Genomic DNA, 26,317 nt, shown 5'->3' with positions numbered 1-26,317 from the left:
TTTCTGTAGATATTGCTGTTTTGCGAATGCAGTAATAAATTAAAAGCTTTACATTGCATTCCAACCACATATAAAGGGTTGATTCAGACCATTGGCCTCACACTAGAATCCAGCGCGGCTCTCCTATGTTTTACTGATTACAAAGAAAAACTTTATTCTAGTAGCTTAGTTACAGACCAAGCAATCACACTCAATTTTTTCCTCCTCAATGGCTAACGGAATTCAAATGGGCCTAAAAACCATGCGGTTGTTACATTTGATTTGTTCAATGTACAAGAGAAAGTAGCTGACAGTATTTCTATTTAAATCAATATAAGTCACACACACACAAAATTTTAATTCAGCAAGAAAGGTTTTCTCGTGGCTCATTTCAGTGACATGAGTTGAGATTCAGTCATTGGAGGCTGCTGCTCCTTTCCTTTCTTAAAAAAGGAGACTTTGGCCAAGGACTTGTTTCTCTCACAATTCTTCAGCTCTGTATAACTAGCGCAAGAGGCCATGGCCAGAACTGATATAAACCAGCGCTCTCCCCGTACTCTTTAAGGGTAGCAACCACAGCCTTCGGAGAAAAACCAAAGGCACCCTGTCAGTTACAGCCTGCCTTCATTCAACAAATGGATTAGCAGCAATGTTTTCACCACCAAGCAGGACATCTTGAAAACCTAATATGGCAAAATGGAAACCTGCAAATGGTCAGCGGCTACTCTGGTGTAGCTGAAATGGGCTTATTGATGATCATAAACATCCTTGAGCCTTCATAAACATGTAAGGCTTCTGCACCTCATGAATTGCTTTAGAAATGAAACAGAAAGAGGCTGAAGCTTCAGAGAGAGCTGCCACTTTCTCTCTCCAGGCTTTGTTTGACACCCAACCAATCTGTTTAATCAAAAGCACTCTTTTCTGTCCAGAGATGACTCTCTGGAAATTGTAAAAAAAAAAAAAAAAAGAAAGAAAGAAAGAAAAGAAAAGAAGTGCCTCTGTTGGGAAATGAGTTGGTGGCAGGCCACCTGCTTGCCTGCTCCTTCACGATGATAAAGGTAAGTTGAGGGCAGAGGATCTGCAAACTCGTGTGTGAAATGGACAGAACAAATGGCCTGGCATCAAGTAGCTTCTGGATGTGTGCCCAAAATGTCCAGAAAAATAGCTCTCCTGAAACAGGAGCTGCCACGAGGGTGAGTCTTACTGCTTTCACATGCATCAACAGTACAAAAGAAGGTCAAGGAATTGCCATGCCACAATGAAAGGGATATTCTTTCTATAGGAAACAGAAGAGTATCCATCACAACCATTCTTAAGGACAGTACCCCATTCACATAACAAACTGATCTGTAGTAAACCCTTACACCTTCGACAGATACAGATCCTTCATCTTGCCTTGCAGCTAAGGAATTTGAGATAATTAGGAACACTGTGGTCCAAGAAATGACAAGCAAAATCAAAAGCAGTCTTGAGTTTGGTGTATACATATTAACACTTAAATGCATCTCCCTAATAAGTTTCAGGATTAACAAATGTTTGTCAAAAGAAACTGTGCTGAGCAATTGAAATCTGATTTGAAATGGGACCACGACAGTCTAATACATATATGCATGAAATGGAGAAGCTGCCTAACAGGCGTAGCTGACACCAAATATGCAATTTACATACATTACACACTAATAATCTCAATTTTAATATTATTCTTTAAAAGCAACTGGATGGGTGGTGAAGTTAAAGGGTTCCTTTTGTAAAATGTGAACAAGAACAAAAGTTGATCCTGGCGTCTTCTGCCATTAACCGCAATCTCGTTAGTATAAAGATCTATCGGCTCTTTCTTGGTTCTGTTTCAGAGACAGCATCTCATCCCCACAAAGCTGTGATGATTCAACCAGACTTAACAGAGGAACAGTCCATAAACTTGATGAGATCTGCAGACCTACTCTTTGTTCCTGAGGTGCTGAGTGGTGAGCAAACATTCAAGCATGTTGAAGCCTGGTACACAAACCTTTATGAGAAATTTTTTCTTTCCTCAGTAGATTATCCATGAAATAGGACAGGTGTACTGGTTATTCAATTACATCTTACCCAAGACCTGGACAAAATTTGCAGTGAGGTCTGTGAGCGTAGATCTTACCGTGGGGATTTATTAATAACAGTTAAACGTTGTCTAAAACAAAACTTTTTTTGTAATTTAAGCCTATTTTCTTATTTTATCATTGGTTTCACTCATAAAACCAGAAACAAAAATCACTCCATCTGTTCTAACATAAAATATGTTCATAATAATACAGATTTATACCAAATGTATTTTTAAGTATTGCTGAATTGAGACAGTACTCAAAATTTATAGCCTCTGAGGTTGCAAAGAGGACTTCCTCTTTTTAAGGAAGAAAATGCTTAAAATGAACACAGCAAAGGCTCAGAAAGCTTCTTGGATATCAAATGGCTCCACAGGAAAAAAAAAATGTCAATGATATAAGAGTAAATGAATCAAAACCATATGGATCAAATTTTCCCTAAAATACACAGTTTGAAAAATTAGGAGGAAAAGTGCTTGGCAAAATGTGTTTTAGGTTTTACCAAACCCAAAACATTTGAAGAATCATTTGCAATGGTTGATGAACTCTAAATGCAGCCAAGTTGGCCCATTTTTGTATACTACATAACAACAACAACAACAAAAAAAGCTTCCTAGAAACCTGTAACCCACTGATACTGTATTTCACTCAAGAAATCATTAGAAGCTGTCACCAAAAACTGTGGAGTTTTGTAGGATTTGGGTCGGGGAGGGGGGGTGGTTTGAAATGATATAAGTTTGTTCATTTTATTGGCCTTGTCTTGGAGGTTTGGCTATGTGTGTTTTGGAGGTGGGGGAGCAGTCAGGGTAGTATTTCTTGCAAAGGAAAGTTAATTAGAAGAACATGGGCCAAATGTTAATTAGTCTCACGTCTCAAGCATCTGGTTGTATTTGCTTGGCTCCATATTCCAAGTCGGCGTTCCTTTTTCTCCGCTGCACATGCAGGAAGGTGCTGGGAACACACCAGCTGGGTTTGGAGGGAAAATACATGGTCTCTATTTCCCTGTTTTCTTTCTGTGGTGTCCCCACACCAAGAACACATAACTTTTCAAAAGAGGGCGCTACTGCAGGGTACAGTGAGTTGAACAGTTTTCTTCTCAGGGGGTATTTTGTCATTTGTTATAAAAGCCTCATCTTCTAGAATGGTTACGTAGAAATTCCAAGACAGAAGAAAATTTCAAGGGAATTATCCTATTCTCCTTCCACCCAGCACTGAGAATCTCAAGGTGTCTTAACAAATCCAGCTTTGGAGGGAGCGTGAAGCCCAGTCATTCATCTGTGAAGCCTTTCCATTCTCCCCGCTGGAAAATCTGTGCTGGACCCCATGAAAAACTTTCTATGACATCATGCCTCTTTGGCAAATTAAATGTGTAATTTGGCTTATTAAAGAACTAGTAAAACTGGAAGAGAGATTTCTCTGGTGGTCCAGTGGTAAAGAATCTGCCATCCAATGCAGGGGACGTGGGTTCGATCACTGTTCAGGAAACTAATATCCTGTACCACAGGGCAACTAACACCGTGAGCCATAACCAGAGAAGCCTGCATGCCACAACGGCACGCCACGCACTGAAACTAGTGAAGCCCACACACCGCAACTAGGAAAGCCCGTGTGCCGTAATGAAGACCCAGCACAGCCAAAAAAGCCTGGAAGGGAGACAGACTTGGCTTTTACCTCTGCCCGTGACTCTGACTGTGTTACACTGGCCTCAGCTTTTCCATAAATAAAATGGATACAGTTATGGAGTCCCTCGAACAAAATACACTTGCCAACAATTCAGTAATGCACAGGCACTTTCAGCAACTTGAGGAAGGATATGACCAATGTCTCTAAAAGTTTTGATCAGAATTCTGAGATTCAGAATGTCACACATGTTTGTCAATCTGTTGCTACTCTCATCTGACCAACTGGACTGTGACCTTTTCCTGAGTCACTGCTTCACATCCATCCCTCCTAAAGCTGAGAATTTCTCAGAGAAAAGCACTGAAGGCATCTAAGAAACACCCTTTGACTCATGGCTCTGATGCCAAGCCTTAAAAGAACCTTTGTTTGAGGGAGTAGATAGATATGTTAAAGGCCCCAGAGGAAAATCAACTAAATCCCACACACAAACTGTAAGGAATAATTTGCTTATCATAAAGGTGTCTATTAATTCCATTAACTAGAAAGCTGACTTTACAATAGTTCACACACATTCTAACGCATGATTTCCAAGTCTGAAGGGCAAATGATACATCAACATCAATGCCACGAGGAAAAAAATCAAATAAAATGCACAAATAAAATGGCATCTACTAAAGAGATCTGCAATGAACTGATGATAATGACTCAAAAAACTTTAGATCCAATTTCATTTAAATTAATAGATAAGAAAAGATCTATGATGAAGTGTAAAGGCAGGGAAAAGGCAAAATGGAAGCTTACATATTTTATGATATAGTACATACATACTATCTCAATTACATATGTATTTTTAAAGCATAACACCCAAAAAAAGCTGGAAGGCAAAATGCAAAAATATTAGCAGTGGCTGCCCAGGGGGATTTTTCCTACTCCAGAGGAAGGAAATCTTAAAAAAAAAAATTTTTTCCCATTTTCTACAATAACCATAAAGTACTTTTAATTACTAGGGGAAGTTAAAACATTGATAAGAAAAATGCATAAAGCAAAAAAACATGTAAAGAGTGCATTAGCAAACAGTGTTAATTAACCCCAATCCAAAAGTTTAGAAAACTAGCTTCTATAAAATGATTTTAAAATATGAATAAAGCCCCCATCTTTATTTATTTTTTTTAATCTGTCTTCTCTCCACCCAACTGGGTGCTGCAAGTAAGGAGGTTCTAGAAGAGGAGCCAGGAATTCTGTCTAGTCCCAGCTCTCTCACTATCAGCGCTATGGCAAGTTCTCTGAGCCTCAGTTGATTTGTCTGCATATCAGACTTCCAGACAGAGATAGGAAGTGCAAGAGTTGGAGAAGAGGAAAAATGGCAGTTGTAGGATTAGTTCCTTTAAGATTTTTTTTTTTTTTTGATGTAGACTATTTTTAGTGAATTTGTTACAATATTGAATTTGTTACAATATTGCTTCTGTTTTGATTTTTTGGCCCTGAGGCATGTGGGATCTTAGCAACCAGGGATTAAAATGCATGTCCTGCAATGGAAGGCAAAGTCTTAACCACTGCACCACCAGGGAAGTTCCCCATATTTAATATTATATGATCCAATATATTAATAAGCACTTCCCTATAACAAGCAAAAAGACTTGGCCATCACCATTCTTTACCCTTTTCTTTAGATAACAGGTAAACCAGCTGTTAAATGTGGACTCTTTTCTTCAATTTTCTTTACAATATTTTTTTAACTTTTTTATTGGGGTATAATTGCATTACAATGTTGTGTTAGTTTCCACGGTACTACAAAGTGAACTGGCTCTATGGATACACACATCCCCTCCCTCTTGGTTCTTTGGCCACACCCCATGTCATGGCGGATCTAGTTCCCTGGCCAGGGATCAAACTCACACTCCCTAGCATTGGAAGGCAGAGTCTTAACCACTGGACTGCCAGGGAAATCCCTATGATATTTTTAATAAAGACAGACAGACAACCAAAAACAGTGGACACATCCCTCTTTGCTTAAATAGAGGCATTCCTGAGAAGTGATCAGTCTCAAAGGCTATAGAAATCTGAGTCCTAATTCCCAATTCTCCTAATGCTCCTATTCCATCTATTTTGTAGATACATCTGGCAAGATGTTGATTCACTCAGCTATTTTTCTCCAATTTTTGCCTGAGGAAATAAGGAGGAACTTCATATTATTCATCTCTCTTCTAACTCACTAGAGATGCTACAGTAACTAACACAAGTGGTGGTTTGAGGAGGAAATGTATGGTAGAAATGCAAAATACTCTGGATATCTGCAATATAATAAGTAAGGAGTTAACATAATGTATAAGAGTATTGTAAAGAAACACAGGAGAAGTTGCCTGTGGAATTTTCCATTGCTTGATAATGGAATCATTCCTGCCCTACTGCCAACTCTAGAATCACAGCCAGTCTTCTTGAAATCAAGGACTAACAGTTTCAAAGTCAAGTGCTAGTACCTCCACTTAAATAACAGTATAATACACGTGTTATAACATACAAAAGTAGACATCTATAATACAAGACACTAGCAGCTTCAGTGTCTTGAGAATACAGATTCATGTCATTTTTATTATACTCAACCACTGACAAATGCCAAGAGAATCCTGGGTCTTACCTTACAGAGTTGAAGTTTACTTTTATGCAAACTCTCAACCGAATCATGTTCACAAAAAACTTTTCTATGGCCCCAAACTACCTACTTTTTAAACTGCAGAGACAACAACTACTTCTGATGTTACTTGTAAACTGTGGGAGAAGCTTCTATGCTTTAAATGCAGGCCTTTAAACATGAATCTATTAATATAAGTCCATGATTTTCATGCAAAACCACAGTCACAAATGCCAGTACTTGAAATTAAGTCTATTAAAGTCCTGTGGGAAGCACGTCTATTGTTTTCATGTTGCTATTTTGCAGCGGAGGTTTAAAGCCACCTCTTAGTTTTTATCCCAGGATGTGCTATAGGAATCTATGAAACTTAATTACATTTACTGTTACAAAAAAGGATTTATGAACTTTTGCCTTTAGGCAGAAATGTTTATTTCATTGCCTTTGCTATTCATTCTTTTCAACTGCAACGGCTTTGAACTTTTCAGCTGCTCAGAGTTATCACCGTTGTGCAGAGCCCAGGAACTCCACTCCCAAGACGCAAACCACAAGTTGAAGAAAACGAAGAAGGCAAAGATATATGAGTCCTTCTTTTGGCCACCCTTTGTGCCATTAAAATCTCATTTTCTGCCTATTAGAATGCCCTCTTGGTGTTTAGGCAGTGGTGATAGTCAGCGATTAGTGTGTAATTGAGTATAATTGTCTTTTCACTTTTCATTTGTGTCATTCTGAGCTTCTCTCTGTTTTTCTAACCACCAAGAGGAAAAAGGGGGTTAAGAAAAGATAAAGCTGTTAAAACTCTCACTCTCAGCCCTGAAGAGATTCTTGATTGCAATTATAGATTGCAACCCCTTCGTGACATTTCTCCAAATTTAGCGGGCAGCTCTCCTCGCCACCTGGGCCAAGTGCTCTCTAATAAAATCAAGTGATCTGTATTTAAACAACTGCTAATAATGTCAACCCCAGACAGATGCCACATGTAGGAAATTTAACCAACCCTCTGACATGCAATTATCAAGGCAATTTATTAATATAATCTCTCAAGAAAAGCTCATAGTCCAATGCAAATTAGAAAAACAATTACAACATTCAAATTTCTATATATTCCCAAGGAGGAGTAATTCTCCTAATTTTTGCATTTATAACTCATTTATCCCAGAGTTCTGCAGCCATCAGATGGGTCATTCTCCACACAACTTGTTAACCTTCTCTCTGAAATTATAGGAAAGCTGTGGTGATTTCTTATTAAGCGTTCTTGCTACAACCCTACCAGCTGACCAAATACCATTTTAAAAAATGTGTGTGAACTTCTTAGCCAAAACCCAGAGCTACTGCATGTGGAGAAGATGACGCCTTGACAACTAAGTATAAACAGAAAATCTCCCCGATTATGAAAAAAGTCGCTTGAATTTTAAGTCTAAGCTCTAACTTTTGATATAGGCCGTAAGAAGGGTGGAGAGAAAGGAAACCAGAAAACTGAAATCATGTGGCTTGTATAAAGAATATATTATGGTTTAAATCTGGCAATTCATTATATGACTGCCTCGGGGAATTGACTATTTGGTTCTGGTATACAGCAGCTCGTCTGTCTGGAAACACGGGACTGACCTGAGGTGAAAGGCCATTGCCAATGGCGGGGTTCATGGGGTTGGAGGGCCCGGATGGAGGCACGAAGCTGTCTGTATAGCTGGAAAATCCATGCCTGGTGCTGGGAAGGCAGTAGGCAGAGCTGCTGTCCGGATTGGAAGGAAGAGTGCTTTGGTGTACAGTGCTCGGAGGAAGCGGCTGAGGTCTGTGGACGGTGCTGCTGGGGTCCGACACGGCTGCAAGGAAGAAGGTTATCGGCCATAAATCTCCTTTGGAGGCCGGCAGAGAAGGTTCAGTGCAAAAGCTCGCAGTCTCCGAGCCATCAGCATATCCACTGGTCAAATAAATGTAAATTTCATACTGCACTTCTTGATACGTAAATATAGAACCACATACAAATAGAGCCACATCTCTTCCGCACCTATGTACAAGTACATAGTTTATTTATAGACTTCCAAGGAACACTTAACCAGAACAGGAATTCAGAAATCACATTAACAGTGAGAACACACCCATACTAGTAGTAAATGTTACTCATCAACATAAAGATTAACCAACGTAAGAATTGCGTCTTAAATTTCTTATCAAATAAACTTCCAAAACACCTAAACATTAGTGTGATGGTATAGTTTCAAATGCCCGCAATGCTACCTTTTGTAATCCAAAATGATTTAGTCTTCTTATTTATCCCATTCACCTCTATACACTAACATTTTGTTGCTGTTGCTAAGCTGTGTCTGACTCTTTGCAACCCTGTGGACCATAGCCTGCCAGGCTTCTCTGTCCATGGGATTTCCCAGGCAAGACTACTGGAGTGGGTTGCCACTTCCTTCTCCAGGGGATCTTCCTGACCCAGGAATCGAACCCATGTCTCATGAGTGGCAGGCAGATTCTTTAGCACTGAGCCACCTGGGAAGCCCATGCTCTAACATAGAAGGACTTTATCAAAGTTTACCTACCCTCAATTCCTACCCCAGTGAGGAGCCATCAGAACTTCAGTTAATTGCAGACTGGAGTACAAACATAGAGGTTTTAACAAAGGAAAAGCCAATTGCATGCTTATTTTGGGAGATTGTTTTGGTTTTGGTTCATTATTTGGTTTTGTTTTAAAATCCTGAAACAATACTATATTACAACACAGTTTAACTAGAGAGATTCAGACATGTCATAGAACAAACTATGTTTCTGAAAGGTGACAGGTACTTTCAGGACAACCTGATATAATGTAACAAACATACAAACAGCCACAGGGACATCACAGAAGATTTCACCATATAAAGTAAGCAGCAGGGAACAAGACCGGGAATTACGTTTTAACCCCTTGACTCCCTTCCTCCATACCTTGTGGAATAGCTGTGGGCTGGTAAGAGGTCTCCGACAGCTGGTACGTTGGTAGGGTCGGCATGGCTGTGGGAGGGAATCCCCCCGGAATGAGATGGTTGAAAGCCATCAGTTGATTGGCCCCAGCCTGCTTCCTCCATCTTGCACGGCGGTTGCTAAACCAGACCTATGGATTTAATTTAAAATTTGAGAATTTCACTGATGAAATAACAGTACATTCTTGAATTTTTCATGCTAAAACAGATTAAAGGCCCCTTACTGACAGGGCAAATGGACACAAGAGTCCTCTATCTTCTGGCTTGTATTGTCAGGGGAGAAAGCAGAGCTAGATGTCAGGGGTCAGTAGAGGAACTTCAAGGGCTTTTCGAGGTCTGGCAAGAGCCCCCATGAACTCTGGGGTGACTATGGGGGGATGGCTGAGCAGGGGTGCCATCACCCTCAGCACCCCCCCACCATCATGTACTACAGCACTTTAGGGAGGATCCAGGAGTCTCTATGGCCCCCTCCATGACATGTGTCCTCATTTGGCCTTGCCTACTGCACTAACCCTTGTATTCCATAGTCTTATCAATGTCTCTGTATTTCTATGAACATTATGTGCACAGCTCCTGAAAAGTCTTATAAATTGACCAGAAGGATAAGTCGAGCTATTGTTTACTGTCTCTTCCAAAATGTGAGACATTATACTGATCTTAATAGAAATAAATGTTGACGAGGTACTTCAAGAAAAGAAAGCATTTTATCTATGAAGATTCCTTACAAAATGAGTTTGTTTTATTATTTCTTTCCCTAACAGCTGTAAGCACCTATCTTTTTATCAGAGGGAAAAAGGAGTAGATAAGGTAGGATCCCTGAGCTCAAGGAGCTTACTGTCTTGTCTTCAAGGAATTCACAGAGCGGTCAAGGGCACCAAACTAATTGCTCACTAGAGGTAGAAGTTCCATGTTTGGAAATGCAGAGAATCAGGAAAACTTTTGTGAGAGACAGAATGTCAACTCGTTTTAAGCTTGGATGTGATTTCAAAAAGTGGTCAATCCAGACGGAAGAGATGATACAAGAGACCAGCATGCTTTAGAAAAGATGATTTGATTTCCCCACAGAACAAAGTTAACACTTAAGCAACTTAATTGTAAACCTCAAGTCACAAAATTTTTAAGAATGGAGGGAGGAATGTCTCCCTCCCTCCTTTCTTAAACAAGAGAGCCGAGTTTAATAAATACTTCACCAAGGCATCTGCTTAAACAACTTTTGCTATTCACTCAAGCATCTGTCTGAAAAGGAGTCTGGTCTTCTCTAGCCATGCTGCAAGATACTAGTAAGGAAAGCTGTTTGAACTTCCTCAGAACACTAACATTTAATACTCCTTAAGTATCCAACAGGAAAAGAAGGTAAGTCAATATTTTCTCAAGTTGATATATAATTGAATTAGAGTTTTACTTAACTTAATAAATTGCCACCTGGGATAATAGAACCAGGAATGGCATTCAATTTCGGTTCTGGATCAATTGTGTTTTCTCACTGAAAGTCGAAGTGTCTGTTACCATGACTCCCAGAGGCATCAGGGCAAAAAAACTGTTTTCAGGAGTGCTTGTAACAAGCTGGTTAGCCTGAGGAGGCTGAGGGTAAGGAATGAGGGTTGTATTCATGCCAGAGTGTACTGTACTATCCCATGCACTGTGGTCATATTTTATAGTATATAACCTCAAGATCAACGAGGCACATCTGGCTCAAGTGAAGGGTCCCCACACCCATCTTGACCAACCCATGTGCCGTGCATCTTCAGCTGCTTAGGCAGGGAGGAGAGTTGAATTTCCAAAAGTTATGATGTGACTTCACTCCTTCAGACTTACTGTCACCAAACCTACTGGTGAGATTCATTATGAAGATCTCAGAAGCTTGCCCTTCTGACATTATCAGAGCGTGTCTCCAATCTCTCTGGGCCAACTTCCTGCTGTAACCTTTAGATAAGTAAACCAAACTTGATTTATCCAGTGGGTGGGCTCTGCCTGGTTACTCCATCAATCCCAACCTACTTTTGATTTATGTTCATGCTAACTCCTCCATAACCCGATTTTTTAAAATCAAAAATGTCTTCATTCAGATAATAAATTAGAAGGAACATCATGACTTTCTACAAATCCCTTCAAAAGATTAAACCCAAAAGGCTAGGGGTACAAGGTTGTTTGGTTTTGTTTCATTTTTCCACAATGATACAAGTAAACATTGATGACATGAAATAAACCCACCAGGAGGTGGATTTATAAGTTCTTATATTTACCATACAGTATATATTATAACTACTGTAAAAGACGAGGAATAGTTGGAAAGCAAATCTTTACTGAAAAACAAACCTTTAACAGGAGGTTTAAGAGTTTCCCAAAGGAAGGAATTTAAATGTTGTTTAAATTCAGGCTAAAAAAATCCAGACGGCTATTTCTGAGAGAACCAGGGCTTCTTGAGGACTGAGCTGCATATCTCTGGCCAGCTAACCAGAGTTTTCTATCATCTTGCCCCGGCAGCCTCTGCATCTCCAAGAAGCAGCGAAACTGCCAGAAGTGGTGCTGAAGTAAAAATACACTGAAGCTGCAAACTGGGAAATGGTCCTTGCCTTCTTTAGGCTTTGAAACTCATAAAACACACATCTATTTTTAATAGAAAAAAGGTGCCCTTGAAATCACCTTCACTTTAAGTACCCAAGTGCTTCATTTTAAGCACAATGATTCTGGGGTGCTGTTATTACCCCATCTGTGACTGAAAGACATTCCCCTGGCACTCAGAAGTCCTACCTAACTCTTCCAATATTATATCACCTAATTCCTAGCAGACAATCAAGGAATAATCTACTGGATGACACGTGTAAGTGCATAAGGCTGAATAAAATAACTTAAAATGGGTGGAAAGTAAAAGTGTGAGTCGCTCAGTCATGTCTGACTTTTTGCAACCCCATGGACTTTAGCACACCGGGGTGCTCTGTCCATGGAATTCTCCAGGCAGGAATACTGGAGTGGGTTGCCATTCCCTTCTCCAGGGGATCTTCCCAACCCAGGGATCGAACCCAGGTCTCCTGCATCGCAGGGAGATTCTTTACCACCTGAGCTACCAGGGAAGTCCCAAAATCAGTAGAAGGTATTTATGATTCGGTTTTCACAATGACCAGAAACTTTTCTTCATTTTGAAAAGAGTAGCAATAGCAACAAACTGGCCTTTGAGGTTCTAGAGGAGAACATGAGTGTTCTACCAATTTCTTAGCCAGTAGAGCAGAAAGAACGAGTTTACAAAGTCAGCTTGCGGTTATGGCTGTTCAATCAGTAAGTCATGTCTGACTCTTTGAGACTCCATGGACTGTAGCCTGCCAGGCTCCTCTGTCCTTTACTGTCTCCCAGAGTTTGCTCAGATTTATGTCCACTGAGTTGGTGATGCTATCTAACAATCTCATCCTCTGCTGCCCCCTTCTCCTTTTGCCTTCAGTCTTTTCCATCTCAATGTCTGCTACCTTCCTGTTAAATGTCACTTTACAATCTCTAATTCAGTGCGATTTCACTCTCCCCGGCATTACCTGGCCTTTCACATCACTTTTTGCATAGTAAGGAAGTGGGGCAGGAGGCATATATCAGTGGATAACTCCTATCAGGCACAGTTGCTTATAATTGCCTGTGCAATATCACACAACAGCAGAACCTTCCCTTGCAGCAGGTTTTTATTTCATTTGATGAACTGAACCTGGTTCAATTTCACCTGCTCCCTCAGTCTTTCCCTGCCTGTATGTCTCTCTTCATGCTTTTGGAAATGATCTTCAGGTCCATTCTGGAGTAATATAACATCCAATGATTTTTTTGAAGCAAAATTGAAATTGATTGAAAGATCCCTATAATATCACAATAACTAGGGAAAAAAGACAATCACAAAAGAATAGGTTTTTATAAATTTTCCTCTTCCTGAATAAAATAAGTCACCAATTTATTCTCAGCAATAAAAGCTGGAAAAAAAAAACTCAGGATTTTTAAAAATACGGTCATGCTTTTCATTCACATGGGAGCAATGCAGGCAAGAGTTGAATCCAGGCTTTTCCTGTCCCTTACTACCTCTGTAACCTTGAAAAATTTGCTTAACATCTGTGGGCCTCTGCTTTCTCATCTACTAAATGGGAGAAATAAAAAACTCCTTCACAGGATTAAATGAGACAACATAAACAATTAAATGAGACAATATAAACAAAGCTGGTAAAAGAATACTATAAAAAAAGGATAGTGTGTTCAGTAAATGTTAGTTATTAAGTAAAAATGTCACATTGAGAAATCCAAGAATTAAAGCCTAGCTTTGTTTTCTGAGTTCTGTCTATAGCCAAAGCCTTTCATGCCCCTGAGCAAGCAGGAAAGTGCCCAAATAACACCTCAAATAATTGAAAGCCAGTCTGGCTTGAACGGAGGCTTAGGTCCAAATTGCTTCCAAGTTTCATGGATTAGTGCTAATTGTCCCATGGTGTAAGCCTAATTTTGCTCTCAATAAATTACTGGTTCACATTTTTGGTGTGGTCCTCAAAAGCAATCTAACCTACTTTATTCCAGATGGGTTATTTCAAATACAGTTTGAAAAATGGGAAGAGAGTGTAATCATTAACCCTTAGAATTTACAACAAGATTACAAAATGTTTCATTAACTACCAGAGCTGATACTAAAGTGCCAATTACAGTACTTTCCAAGTAGGTAAATTCAGAACAAGCTGCTTGTTCCCTCACTCCACTCGCCCAGCCCTCCTACCACGGCTGCTACCCAGCCTAGACCACTGTGTGAAGAGCAGGATGGGGAGAGGACGGGCCAGGCTGACAAGAACAAATGGCATCTTCCTGTGAATATCACACATGAGGGCATACACAACTTTATATATCACAAGAGCAAACTGTGGCACAGATTGGTAGGATGACCACATTTTTGCTTCATTATGGAGTTCAGGGCCAAATATTTCATACCTTCTGAACTACAAAGATCTGTTAGATGGTTTTAAACCATCATTGGTGTTTTTTTTTTAGCTTGAAATGCCTTTTTTTTTTTCATTTATTTTTATTAGTTGGAGGCTAATTACTTTACAATATTGTAGTGGGTTGTGTCATACATTGACATGAACCATCATTGGGCTTCCATGAGAATCCCAAATTATCAATGCAAGAAGCGTCCTGAGAGATCACGCATCTTAGGGGGTTTCAATTAATGAAATGAGCAAGGGGTGGTGATTTGTAAGAATATGAGGACAGCTAGCATCCCTCTCCCTATCTAACACTTGTGTGCACACACACACAGGCAAAAGCAGAACATCTGTGTACAAATGTCAAGTTTCCCAGGTCTCCTGAAGTCCATTCGTGATTATCCCAGTCATTCACGGACTCAGCCTAAGACCATCTGATCTAAATCCCATATTTTAAAAATAAAATTAGAAAAAATGAAGCCCAGTAGGATTAGAGCAAAATTAAGTGACTTGCTCGACAAAACCCTTTGGGTAAAGCTGAGACCAAAACCCACATCTTCTGATTCCTAGCTAAATCCTTTTTTCCACAAGCAGCTTTCTTTCCTGTCTTCCATTACATGGGTGGCAAGAATACTTGCCTGCTTTGTACAGTTCTTAGATGGAATATTTACTAAAACTTTTACACATCCTAAGTGTTTGCAAGTCACTCCTTACAAAATTGTAGTTTTTGCCATTATTTTCATAATAACAGCTACCAGGAAAGTGAATTAAGTCTTTGCTGTACAGTAATTCTTAGACTGTATACTCAGATTCAGCCCTGATAAATATAACATAGTTACTGTCCAAATAAATTTTTTCAAATATTGATAAAGGTCTAAGTTATTAAAGCTTTAATCTCATCTTTATCCACAAGAGCTTAGAAATTTTCTTCCACGGAGGGAGGGGAATGTAGACACATTTGGGTGTTTTTTTTTTTTTTTGGTTTGGTGTTGGGTTTTCCCAGGTGCCCCAAATTAAACTAACACACTCTCTGGCTATCACTCAAACCAAACTGACGCTGCGACTGCTTTCCCAGATCCTTCTAAAAACTAAAGGATTTTGTTCTGGCATTTTAATCAGTGATTAACTACTCCCTTCTTTTTCCTGCTGGGTTAAGTAAAAGATCCATATGCCGGGTGTTGTAGGGAATTTGTTAGGCTGTAGATCATAGCTGTGGTGCAAGACATGATGCGTCTCAAGGGAACTAATGAAGCCATAAGGAATGTAAAGAGTCACCGGGTTAAAGCCACATTAGGACAGCTGTTAGGTTAATGAGGGCCCTGCTGTGGAAAGGAGGTCACTGTACAGAAAAATATGAACCACTCTTTATCGGTTTGATCCCTTGTCCTCTGGAAGTTAATGGGCCACTCTTACTCTCCTTCACATTTCCTGAAGCAGTGCCCGGCCCTGTACAAGCTGGATGCGGTTGAGATGAACTCTGTCCCCACATACGTGTCTTTTGCAATTGCAACAAGGAGGCAGAGGAACAGGGAACACTCTTCTCAGTTTTCCATCACTCTCTTTGTTTGATTCCTTTAAATCCAATGTTTATTTTTTGATTCTGAGGTCAGAACTGACCTCCAGTCTGTCTTAAACGCAGACCCAGTATGTGGGCTTGACCAGCCTCGGGGGACAGGGATCAGACCCTGGGATATAGAGGGCACTCAATAAAGGTTTGCCGAAAGAAAGGAAGAATGAATGGACCTCAACTTCACATTTAAACTGGGTGATCACAGAACTATAATAAAAGCAAACAGATTTGATGTAAATAATACATATAGCATTGTTATATAATTATAATATGCATACTGTATGTTACTATAAATAATATATATTATGATATTATACATTATATATGCTATATAAATATGATATATGAGTATATGTTACTATAAATAATATGTGATATATATATATCATGATTTGTGATTGAAAAAGTGTTAGTCATTCAGTCATATATGACCCTTTGAGACACCATGGACTGTAATCTGCCAGGCTCCTCTGTCCATGGGATTCTCCAGGCAAGAGTACTGGAGTGGGTTACCATTCCTTTCTTTCGCCAGGCGATCTTCCCAACCCAGGAATCAAACTCAGGTCTCCTGTATAGCAGGCGGATTCTTTACCATCTGAGCCACCAGGGAAGCCCAGTTTGTGGTTAGAAGTGGTCATTTCTGGAAAGGAGCACTATATCCCAATGTACTAAATACAGGGATTGAATAGGTCCAGCTGTAAAACATTTGTGCTATAAATCCCAGCATATCTGGGACTCTTCGCTGCATGCACCTCCAGCTCACACAATCATATGCCTACATTCCACCTTCCACAGCAGTTCTCTCCTTTCCATTCCCATTGCTGCTGACCTATTTCATGCCCACCACCTTCAGTGCCCTTTGCAGCAAATTTAACTGCCCTCCCTGAAACCCAAGCTCTCCACCAAATGTATGTAAGCACTCAAAATTTCACTATTGTTTATGCACCACCCCTACAGTCCACAGAGTGCCTGGTACATAACAAGGATCCCTGAAGTGATGAGTGAATAACAAGAATTGACACACCTCTCTATATGTTATGTCTGATAGAATCATATTCTACCCAGAATGACAACTGAAGGTAAGAATGCACATTTTCTAAGTACCAAAAATAAACACTAAGAAAAGACCCTGATGCTGGGAAAATTTGAAGGCAAGAGGAGAAGGGGGCGACAGAGGATGAGATGGTTGGATGGCATCTCTGATTCAATGAAAGTGAATTTGAGCAAAGTCCAGGAGCTAGTGAAGAACTGGCATGCTGTAGTTCATGGGGTTGCAAAGAGTCAGACAAGACTTAGTGACCGAACAAAAACAGCATACAAAGAAAGCAAACATTTCCAATCAGCTTCCTTCCTGCCACCCTACCACTCCCTCTATTTAACCAAATTGAACTATTCACTGTTTCCTCAACATGACTAGAGTGAAAATGAAAGTTCATCTGACATGTAACTCGTGTGCGTCCAGCCCTCTGTGCTTCTGCTCATTATTCTGTTACTAAAATGCTCTCCCCCCGGCCTGCCCAATGAATATCTATCTAGACCCAGAAGTCCATCTGAAAAAAAAGTCCATCTGAACCCTCCCTTCTTCATGAGCTCCCCTTGTTTACCCCAACAAGATCTCACACCTTTCCTCCTCTCAGCTCTCACTGCACTTCATTTCTCTCTAATACACTTATCATATCAGCTTTGCTTTCAAATTATTTGTGTGTTTACTTTATTACCCCATTTAACACTAGTTCCTTGAGAAATTTGTCTTCATTCATCTTAGTGTTCCTTGACTTTCCTAGCACTGTGACGATCAGATAGAAAGTCAAGCTGAGAAAAGCAATCTGACTTGGCTCTGCAGACTATAAGAGGCTATTCCAGAACAATCTGTGATGGGAGAGATAGTTAGATGCATGGGGGAAGGTGTCAAACAATCTAGAGACCACATCAACTGCCTAGTTCGCTGCCGAGTCCTCAGTCTCACTCTGACTATGAAAGTCAAGTATCTGGGAATAACATGACATTTCCGGATAAAGTGACTTCAGCTCCTGGGCCAGTAAGGAATTCCAGGATACCCTGAGGCACTTGTAATCTTTCCAGCAGTGCTTTTCTACCTTGGGGAGACTGTTCATCATTCATAATGAAACATTATTCTATCACTCAATAGAAACAAATTACACCAAAGTAGCCTTTCTCCAGGGTTCAGAACACTTCTAAGTTGAAAAGGTAATTTTACATGTTCTTAAAATAATACAGCTACTTGAAAAGCTTCTAGACTTAAAGGAAAGGATTTTACCTTATACAACTTTGCACTTCTTCATGCTTGAATGGCTACAGAGAGGAAATATATGGAATCCAATTACCATGATCACTTACTAGCTACATGACTTTGGGTAGTTACTTAAATGCTCTGAGTCTCAGTTTCCTCATCTATAAATTGGGGATATTCATAGTACCAACCTAGGGTTTTAATGATAAGTAAATGAGTTAATCCATACAAAGCATCTAGAACAGTGCCTGGCACACAACCACCACTCAAAACTTCGTTGTTGTCCATGTACCACCCCCAAAATCTATGCCTTCCCTGGTACATAACAAGGATCCCTGAAATGATGTGTGAGGAACACGAATTGACATTCTTCTCTGTTACATTTGATACAATTATTAACACAGTCTCCTCATAACGACAAAGTCTAAAATAAGAACATACATGTTCATAAATACAAAATATACTAAGAATAGAAAGAAAGCTAATTAAATAGTTTAAAACAGTTTTAAACCTATACATATAAAATACTCGGATCAAACAATGTGACAGAAAAGAAGCCAAATATAGCCATCATATCAATAATTGGACTTACCAAACTATTAAGAGGAAAAAGGACATTTTCTGACTTACTGGTTAGCATAGTAAAAGGTTGCTGTATATCCCACAGACATACCTTGAGGAAGGGGGCAGGGGCGGGTGAGGGGGCAGAGACGAGGGGGGCAGGGGGGCGGGGGGAGGGGAGGAGCAGTGGCCGGAGGTGGTTGGACCACACAAGTGCAAATAAAAAGAAAAAGAAGTCATGATATTGTTATCATGACAAGGCAAAACGTAAAGGAAAGAAATCAGAAAGGGAGAACTTTATAATGTGAGAGGCGACTATTCACCATGAAGGACCATTCCTAACATATTTACCTTCTTGGTTTGAAATACGCCTTAGAGAAGAAGATGCTCTTGTTCCCTGTCTGGGTTTACACAGAACGGGATGTTGGGATGTCGGTACCTGTACTCGGGCCTCCGTAAGCTTTGCCCTCTGGGCCAGTTCCTCCCTGGTGTAAATGTCAGGATAGTGGGTTCTCTCAAAAGCCCGCTCCAGCTCTTCAAGCTGTTCGGCTGTGAAGGTGGTGCGGCTCCGGCGCTGTTTCCTCTTGAGGGGCAAGTCTGGTTCAGAGTCGATGTCAGAGCCTTCATCTGATTGCGGTGCCGAGGCTAAAAAGCACAGGAAAAAAGAAGTGATCTAATGTGTGTCAACAAACAAGTCGGGGGAGTTCCCTGCTAGCCAATGGTTAGGATTCTGGACGGTCACTGCCAGGGCCCGGGTTTGATCCCTGGTCAGGCAACTGAGATCCTGAAAGCTGCTTGATGGGGCCAACACATGGAGCAGCAGGGGGAGTCTGACCAAGATATAATGACTCAAATCCTAGTCTAAAGTACACTGCCAAAGTCCTCCCTTAGACACCAAGTTCCTCCTAGCAGGATTACATTAAATAGTATTTAATCTCTTCCCCAACCCCATTTCCAGGCTCCCCTAGGCAGAAATAATTGCTCTCTGAATCTGTCATTCTAAGTCCATTACGAGCTCTCAAAAAGCAAGGATAGGCCTCCTCTATTTTTTCTGGCCCTCACCCTTAGCATTTAATGGATACTCGGTTCTTGTCCAATAAATGAATCACATTTAATTTGGTTCCTGATAAATTTTCACCAGCTCTTAGACCAGGAGAAAATTTGTTAAAGAGTGATTTTAAAAATAAATATTCCAAAACTGACTTTGTATCTAAAAAAGCAATAACGGTAAACTATCACAGGATTCCTATAAATGTGTGGACTGTACCGCTCCTTATAAGAAAAACCATGTTAAATTTACTATCTCATGATCAGATATTAGGAAGTGCTTTAAGGGGAGTTTAGATATTGTTAATGTAAGTCTCAAGAACAGACACAGGAAGAAGCAGGCATAGTCTAGTGAATTGTTTCTAAACAGAGATTCAGAGTCTGGATCTCTGCTGAATGGATAGGCAGCTGCTCAGAACTGCTACCTAATTTGAGGCATAAACTGACGGTAAAGAATCTGCCTGTAGTGCAGAAGATGGGTTCGATCCCTGGGTCAGGAAGATCCCCTGGAGGAGGGAATGGCAACCCAGTCCAGTATTCTTGCCTGGGGAATCCCATGGACAGAGAAGCCTGGCAGCCTATACAGCCCATGGGGGTCACAAAAAATCAGATATGACTGAGAGACTTAGTGGATAAACCAGTAAGCAATCCACCAGCCAAGTTAAAAAAAAAAAAAAAAAAAATAGAGTGATACCAGTACTCTAACTTGAGGAATGCAGTGCAAAAATGAAAATGCAGAACCCTGCGTTCGAAAGTTAATCATGAATTTCAAGATGGCAAGAACAGAGTGTAAAGCCAAGCACAGGGCCCTTCTCTGCACGGGGGGCCCTGGGTGACTGAACAGGTCACATGGCCCTGGAGCCAGCCTTGCTGCAGCCCCCACTACAAAGCTTGAATTTGCCTGTGTATGAGCATGCTCAGGGAAGAAGACCTTCCAAATTGAGCATGCAGGTGCCTAAGGAAGAGGAGGGGGAGCTGGGAAATTAAGTAGAAATTTGTATTCGTGATGCAGTTTGGTGTGTGTGAGATGTAACTGTAACCAAGCACCTGTTGGCCAGCAGCAGGTGCTGCAGTTTGAGAACGCATCACACAGGGCTCTCAGTAGGAGAGCAGCTCCTCTCTCAGAGGCCTGGAGCTCCGGGCAGTGGCAGAGGCTGTCAGGCCATAAACTCTGAGCACAGCGCAGGAGCTGGAGCCACCGTGCTCCGGAACATATCCAAATGCACTCAGAAAACTCCCCAAACAACTGGGGGATCCTCTGGGGAAGCGGCCTATGTATGCTGCCAGCCAGATAATTGTAGATTACTAATGGGCTTCCCAGGTGGCACAGTGGTAAAGAATCCACCTGCCAATGCAGGAGATGAAAAAGACGTGGAATTGATTCCTGGGTCAGGAAGATTCCCTGGAGGAGGAAATGGCAACCCACTCCAGTATTCTAGACTGGAAAATTCCATGGACAGAGGAGCCTGGCGGGCTACAGTTCATGGAGTTGCAAACAGCTGGACATGACTGAGCAGACATATACAGTGTCAAGGTAATTCACTTGCCCCCTCAGGCCGGAGGACTTGGGGAAATGCAAGGGGCGCTAGAAGCGATCTTAAAATGCAGTATCTCCTACAATACCAATTTTCTACTCTCTTGAGGTCAAACTTAATTCTGCCCCATGGAAATTTTAAATTTTAAATTTCATTCAACTTCAGAATAAGCTATAATTTGCCCCAAAAAAGTGCCCATACAAAAGAACTCATAAATATAATTCTAAGTTTTCTATTATTTTAATACTTCCACATTTTATTCACATTCAAATACTGTGAAATTAAGAAAGTACATTAATAATATATATGACAAATTAAAGAAAACCAATTCTGGTACATAAAAGCAAAAGGTAATTATATAATGCCCTACTGTATGTTGGCCATTATGCTTGGTTTTTCAATTGTGTTATCTAATTTAATATAAAATGGTCTAATTTAATGTAAATCTTATTATAAGACATTTTAGCACTAACTGAAAGAAAGAAAAACAGGCTTTCTTTAAGTATGGGAATATTTACAGGAGTATTAACATGCTGACTGCAAGCTGCAGTCCATGGGGTCGCAAAGAGTTGGACTCAACTTAGCAGCTGAACAACAAACAACATTAACTTGCTAAGAAATATGTTGTGCACTGCGTGCTAAACTTAAAAAGCAGCCAATACAACTTACATGTGTCTACCTTTAATAAATGTGAACCAAATTAAAAGGATGATAATTTGTGCATAATTGTAGGGCAGTGGTTCTAAACCTCTGGAGCATCAGAATCACTGGATAAAATTGTTAAAACTCAGATGGCTGTCCCTTCCTCTGATTTCGTTGGTACGGAATGGGCTCTGAGAAGTCACATTTTTAAGACATTCCCTGGTGGCTGATGCTGATTTTACTGATCCTGGACTGACACTTCGAGAACCATCTCTACAGAAAATTCCAGACTAGTTATTTCCTTCCCCTGTAAAATTCCCGAGTATATAAAATATTTTCCACCACAATTTATCCAAAAACTTGCCCCTACTTGTACTTTTTTCAATTACAAATAATACTCAAGAAACAAATTACTCATTCCCCTAAGAAGAAAATAAATTTTTATAAAATGTATTCCTTCCATGCTTTCAGTTTTTGTTGCCTCGACTTTTTTGTCTAATGTGAATTCAGGTAAAAAACTCAACAGCATTTAAGAACTGACCTAAATCTCTCCTCTGCCTGTGAGAACTTTAAATCTTTGCTTGCACTTTCTCTTACTCTGATCCCATTAGGATAATAGTATGTGGAAATTTTCATGTTTCCTTTGGGAGTCTCTGGGGCTATTAAATCCTCCCAAGTAAATATGATGTGCCATGCACTGTCAGGTCAATTAATCAAAATCATCGCTAGTTTCTGGAGAAAAATGGCTGCTTAGATGTACAAGAACCAGCCAGAGTTAATTCTGAGGATGAAGACCACTGTTTCAACTTAACAATTAATACCCACCCACCTCTATCCACCCAGAATATAAACTCTGTGAGCTCAAGTCCTTTCCTTTGCCTTGTTCATTGCTGGAACTATTGCTGAAACATAATATGTGCTCAATAAATACATGCTGAATAGCTAGAAGTACAGGAGAAAAATTAAGTTTTGAACTAAAATTGACTTCTCTGCCATCATTTTAGATCTTTAAAATGGAAATTCTGCTCTTATGAATCACCCACCATTTAGATGAGCTTTGAGGGTGGAGGTTTTGAATCCTTAAAAATTACTTGAAAATTGTTGCAAGCATTTGAATGCAATTGAATTTTTTTCTGAGGAATAATTATCAATTCAAAGAGGATTGTGATTTTAAAAAAAAAAAAAAAAGGTGAGGAACTATTAACAGCCAGTGATGAAAAAGACTCAGAATATCTAAGAGTTCAATAGGACAGACTTCACCACCAAAAATAAATTTTTCTTTAACAAGTTAGCAAATTACTACTTTTATTTCTAGACTATTTACTCAAAAGCAATCCAAAGGTTCCATCTAACTAGGAAAAATTCCAAACAGCATAATTTCAAAGGCACTGAGGAAACAATTTGCCTGATTTTTCTGCTGGAAAATTATCCAAACAAACTGATCATTTTTGACACTATGAAGCCACAGTCTTACAAGCTAATTCTAACTTTTCCCCATCTGTGAATTCCAGAGGGATGTGGGCTTTTAAAAATGTTCAGAGAACCACCCTAGATTAATCTGCAAGCTAGGAAATACTAGCTCTTTCTAAAGACAGAAATACTACCATTTCTTGTATCACTCAACAGAATTAAAATATATTAGTCACACAGAACATGGTTTGCAATAATGTCCTGAACTTGAATCAGTTTTACCAAAAACAAGTCTAAAACTTAAATCCCATTTTGATAGCACAAATTAAATCATTCCACTAAAGTTCTAGTTTACATATTTAACTTTGTTCAAAACTGGAACAAATTAGATATTAGACACCAAGTTTCTAACCTTGCTAAATATTACAGCAAAGTAAAAACAAGACTTTTTTTCAGATAGTTTGATAGAAAGAAATTATATATTTTTTTTCTGTGTAGAATACTTAAGCTATGACTTTGAAACTACAAGCAGCATTAACAAGATGTTTATCTAAATGTTCGTAAATTGCCAGGATATAGCAACTAGATTAAATATAATTTTTTCAGTCTACTTCTACTGTCTGGCCTTAATACTGAAGGGAGATGTTCATACATTTAAGTTGCTCTATCACATTCTACACCTGCCTTCACAAAGTTTGTTTTATCATTCATTAGAGATACTGTCCCCCAGTTTGAAATTCCAGAATGGTTCTCACAAGAAAATCCATATCGATACATAATATAGTTTTTTAAGTGGAAATTTTATTATTTTAAATTGCATAAAAATTCTCAGATTTTATCCCAATCCATGTTATCAGACATTGAAAGTTTTGACCCTATTACCAAAACCTCTTCACAATCCATTCTCTGATTTATGCCTTAGTTTAACTCAATGTCACCAATGAACCTGGAACAAATCTTACCAAGAGGTTGAGAATTTCTCTCCTTCCCTTATGCAACTAAACAAAAATCCTGTAAAGTAAATACTCACCCCATTGCACAGGAAATGGAAAGACTCAGAGAGGTTATTCAGGTCACACAGCTGGGAAACTAGGATTTGACCCAGGTTTATAGGACTTCAGAGAACTCTCCCTTCTAGCCTGGAACGTCCTAAATAGGTGTTGGGTTCCTTTATCTCTCTCTCTCTCTTTCCTCTCTCTCTCTCTCTCTCTCTCACACACACACACACACACACACACACACACACACACACACACACAGTCCTTTTGAAGAGGAATCAGAAACACACGAAATCAGGAATTCCAATACAAATCATTTAGCTGATTGCCACCACTATTCTCATTTGTTTCAAACTTTCAAAACTTAGACTCAAGCAAAAATCGACAGAAATACAACAGTTTGAAAGTGAAAGTGTGAAAATGTTAGTCATTCAGTCATGTTGAAAGTGAAAGTGTGAAAATGTTAGTCATTCAGTCATGTCTGACTCTTTGCGACCCCATGGACTGTATACAGCCTGCCAGGCTACTCAGTCCATGGAATTCTGCAGGGAAGAATACTGGAGAGGGTTGCCATTCCTTTCTCCAGGGGATCTTCCCAACCCAGGGATTGAACCCAGATCTCCTGCACTACAGGCAGATTCTTTACCATCTGAGCTACCAGGGAAGCCCCCATACTTTGAATATACAAAGAATTCGATAAATATTTGTTGAATTAAATTCAATTGGGAAATTGATAAATCAAGTGAATTTAATTCAACAAATATTCACTGAGTTCTTTGTATATTCAAATAAAGCACTAGGAAATGAATCAATTTTCCAAGATATTGAATCAATTTAAGAAATTAAAATTGTCTGATCACTTGCAGTCTCCATTAATAATCATCAGAGACCCTTGGTCCTAAGATCCAGGGTCAAGCTGGAAAATATTGATCACAAGCAGTTGAACTGATCACTCAGTTCATATCTGTATTAAAGCCTTCTTTTTTTTTACATTAAAGGCACCCTGATGAAAGGATATCAAGAGCTATAATGTAATCTCAAATTCTCTTAAGACAAAAAGGACAGGAATAAAAATTTGAAATCTGTTGTGATATTCACAAGTTATTCAGCAGAAACCTCAGTGTGATCGCTGGGAAAATGTCACCTTTCACCAAATGCCTAAGTACTTCAACCTAGTGTTTTATTCTTAATTTTGAAAGAACTTCACTTCTTTTTCTATGTCAAGCTAATTCTAAGTGTTAGGAGCAAAAATTTTAGTTATCCCAATGATCTCACACTAACTCCCAAAACCAACCTTGGGAAAATGGATATTTTCAGCTTAAAAAAAATAAAAAAGGTCAAGCATAGGCAACAATCATACCCCACAGGATTACAAATTCTTCCTTCAGAAACAAACTGGGAGGAGAAGGCAAAAGTCTTACCACCAGCGGACCGACCATGAAGTTTAATTAAAGAAGGAATTACAGAATTAGAGAGTATGTCTTTGTCCCTTAACCCCTTGTGACCTCTTCTGTAGCCTCAGGAAATATTTCATCCTAGTTAACGCTATTATACATGAGATCTTACCTCAATTTTATAGGGATTTAGTCACGTGGGATTCTATAATTACTGGTTTCCAGACCAGTATAATTCAGAGATGGGAGACAGGCAAAAAATGGAGAAACAAAATAACTCACAAGAGTGCATTTGGCACACTGTCTTTCTTCTCAGCAAGACCTTTCATTTGAATAATTAAAGAATCAAAACATGACAACCATTTAAACTCTATGTTTGCCCCTGATATAATACAACGCGATTTACAGACATGGGAGGAGGTGAGGGACTCTCTCCCTGCAGGTTTTGAGACTGAACTTCCTTGGTCATCGGTCATTTCTTCTAAGACGGCCTCAGCTGAATCACACGGTCCCCATGTCTGTACTAACCTTTTGGAGTTAAACCTGTCAGCACCGGTCCTCAAATCTGTGTTTCACTGATGAAAGAACAAGAGAAAAATAAAAATGGTTCCTGAGAGCCCCACGAGGTGGTTTCGCCCTGTATTCGACACTGTACGGGTATTTCAGAGGTATATCCCATGAGGTCCTCAACGGGTCAACTTGAAGTTGGATGCACTTA

The 26,317-nt window shown here is 39.7% G+C and overlaps 1 protein-coding gene across 1 annotated transcript in view; it reads right to left on the bottom strand.

The window, feature by feature from the left end:
• PAX3 (paired box 3) overlaps nucleotides 1-26,317 on the bottom strand; it is a 98,217-nt gene that overhangs the window by 13,173 nt on the left and 58,727 nt on the right. Inside the window, exons 5-7 of the mRNA XM_043909892.1 lie at nucleotides 19,013-19,218; nucleotides 9,232-9,397; nucleotides 7,912-8,126 (exon numbers count right to left, since the gene is read on the bottom strand). Of these exons, the coding sequence (XP_043765827.1) occupies nucleotides 7,912-8,126; nucleotides 9,232-9,397; nucleotides 19,013-19,218 (587 nt within the window). The remainder of the gene's footprint in view (nucleotides 1-7,911; nucleotides 8,127-9,231; nucleotides 9,398-19,012; nucleotides 19,219-26,317) is intronic.

The sequence above is a fragment of the Cervus elaphus genome, chromosome 8, assembly GCF_910594005.1.
Source record: "Cervus elaphus chromosome 8, mCerEla1.1, whole genome shotgun sequence".
In the NCBI taxonomy this organism is placed as follows: Eukaryota; Metazoa; Chordata; class Mammalia; order Artiodactyla; family Cervidae; genus Cervus; species Cervus elaphus.
The sequence above is the reverse complement of the archived record's forward strand: the minus strand, read 5'-3'. Positions and strand labels throughout refer to the sequence as shown.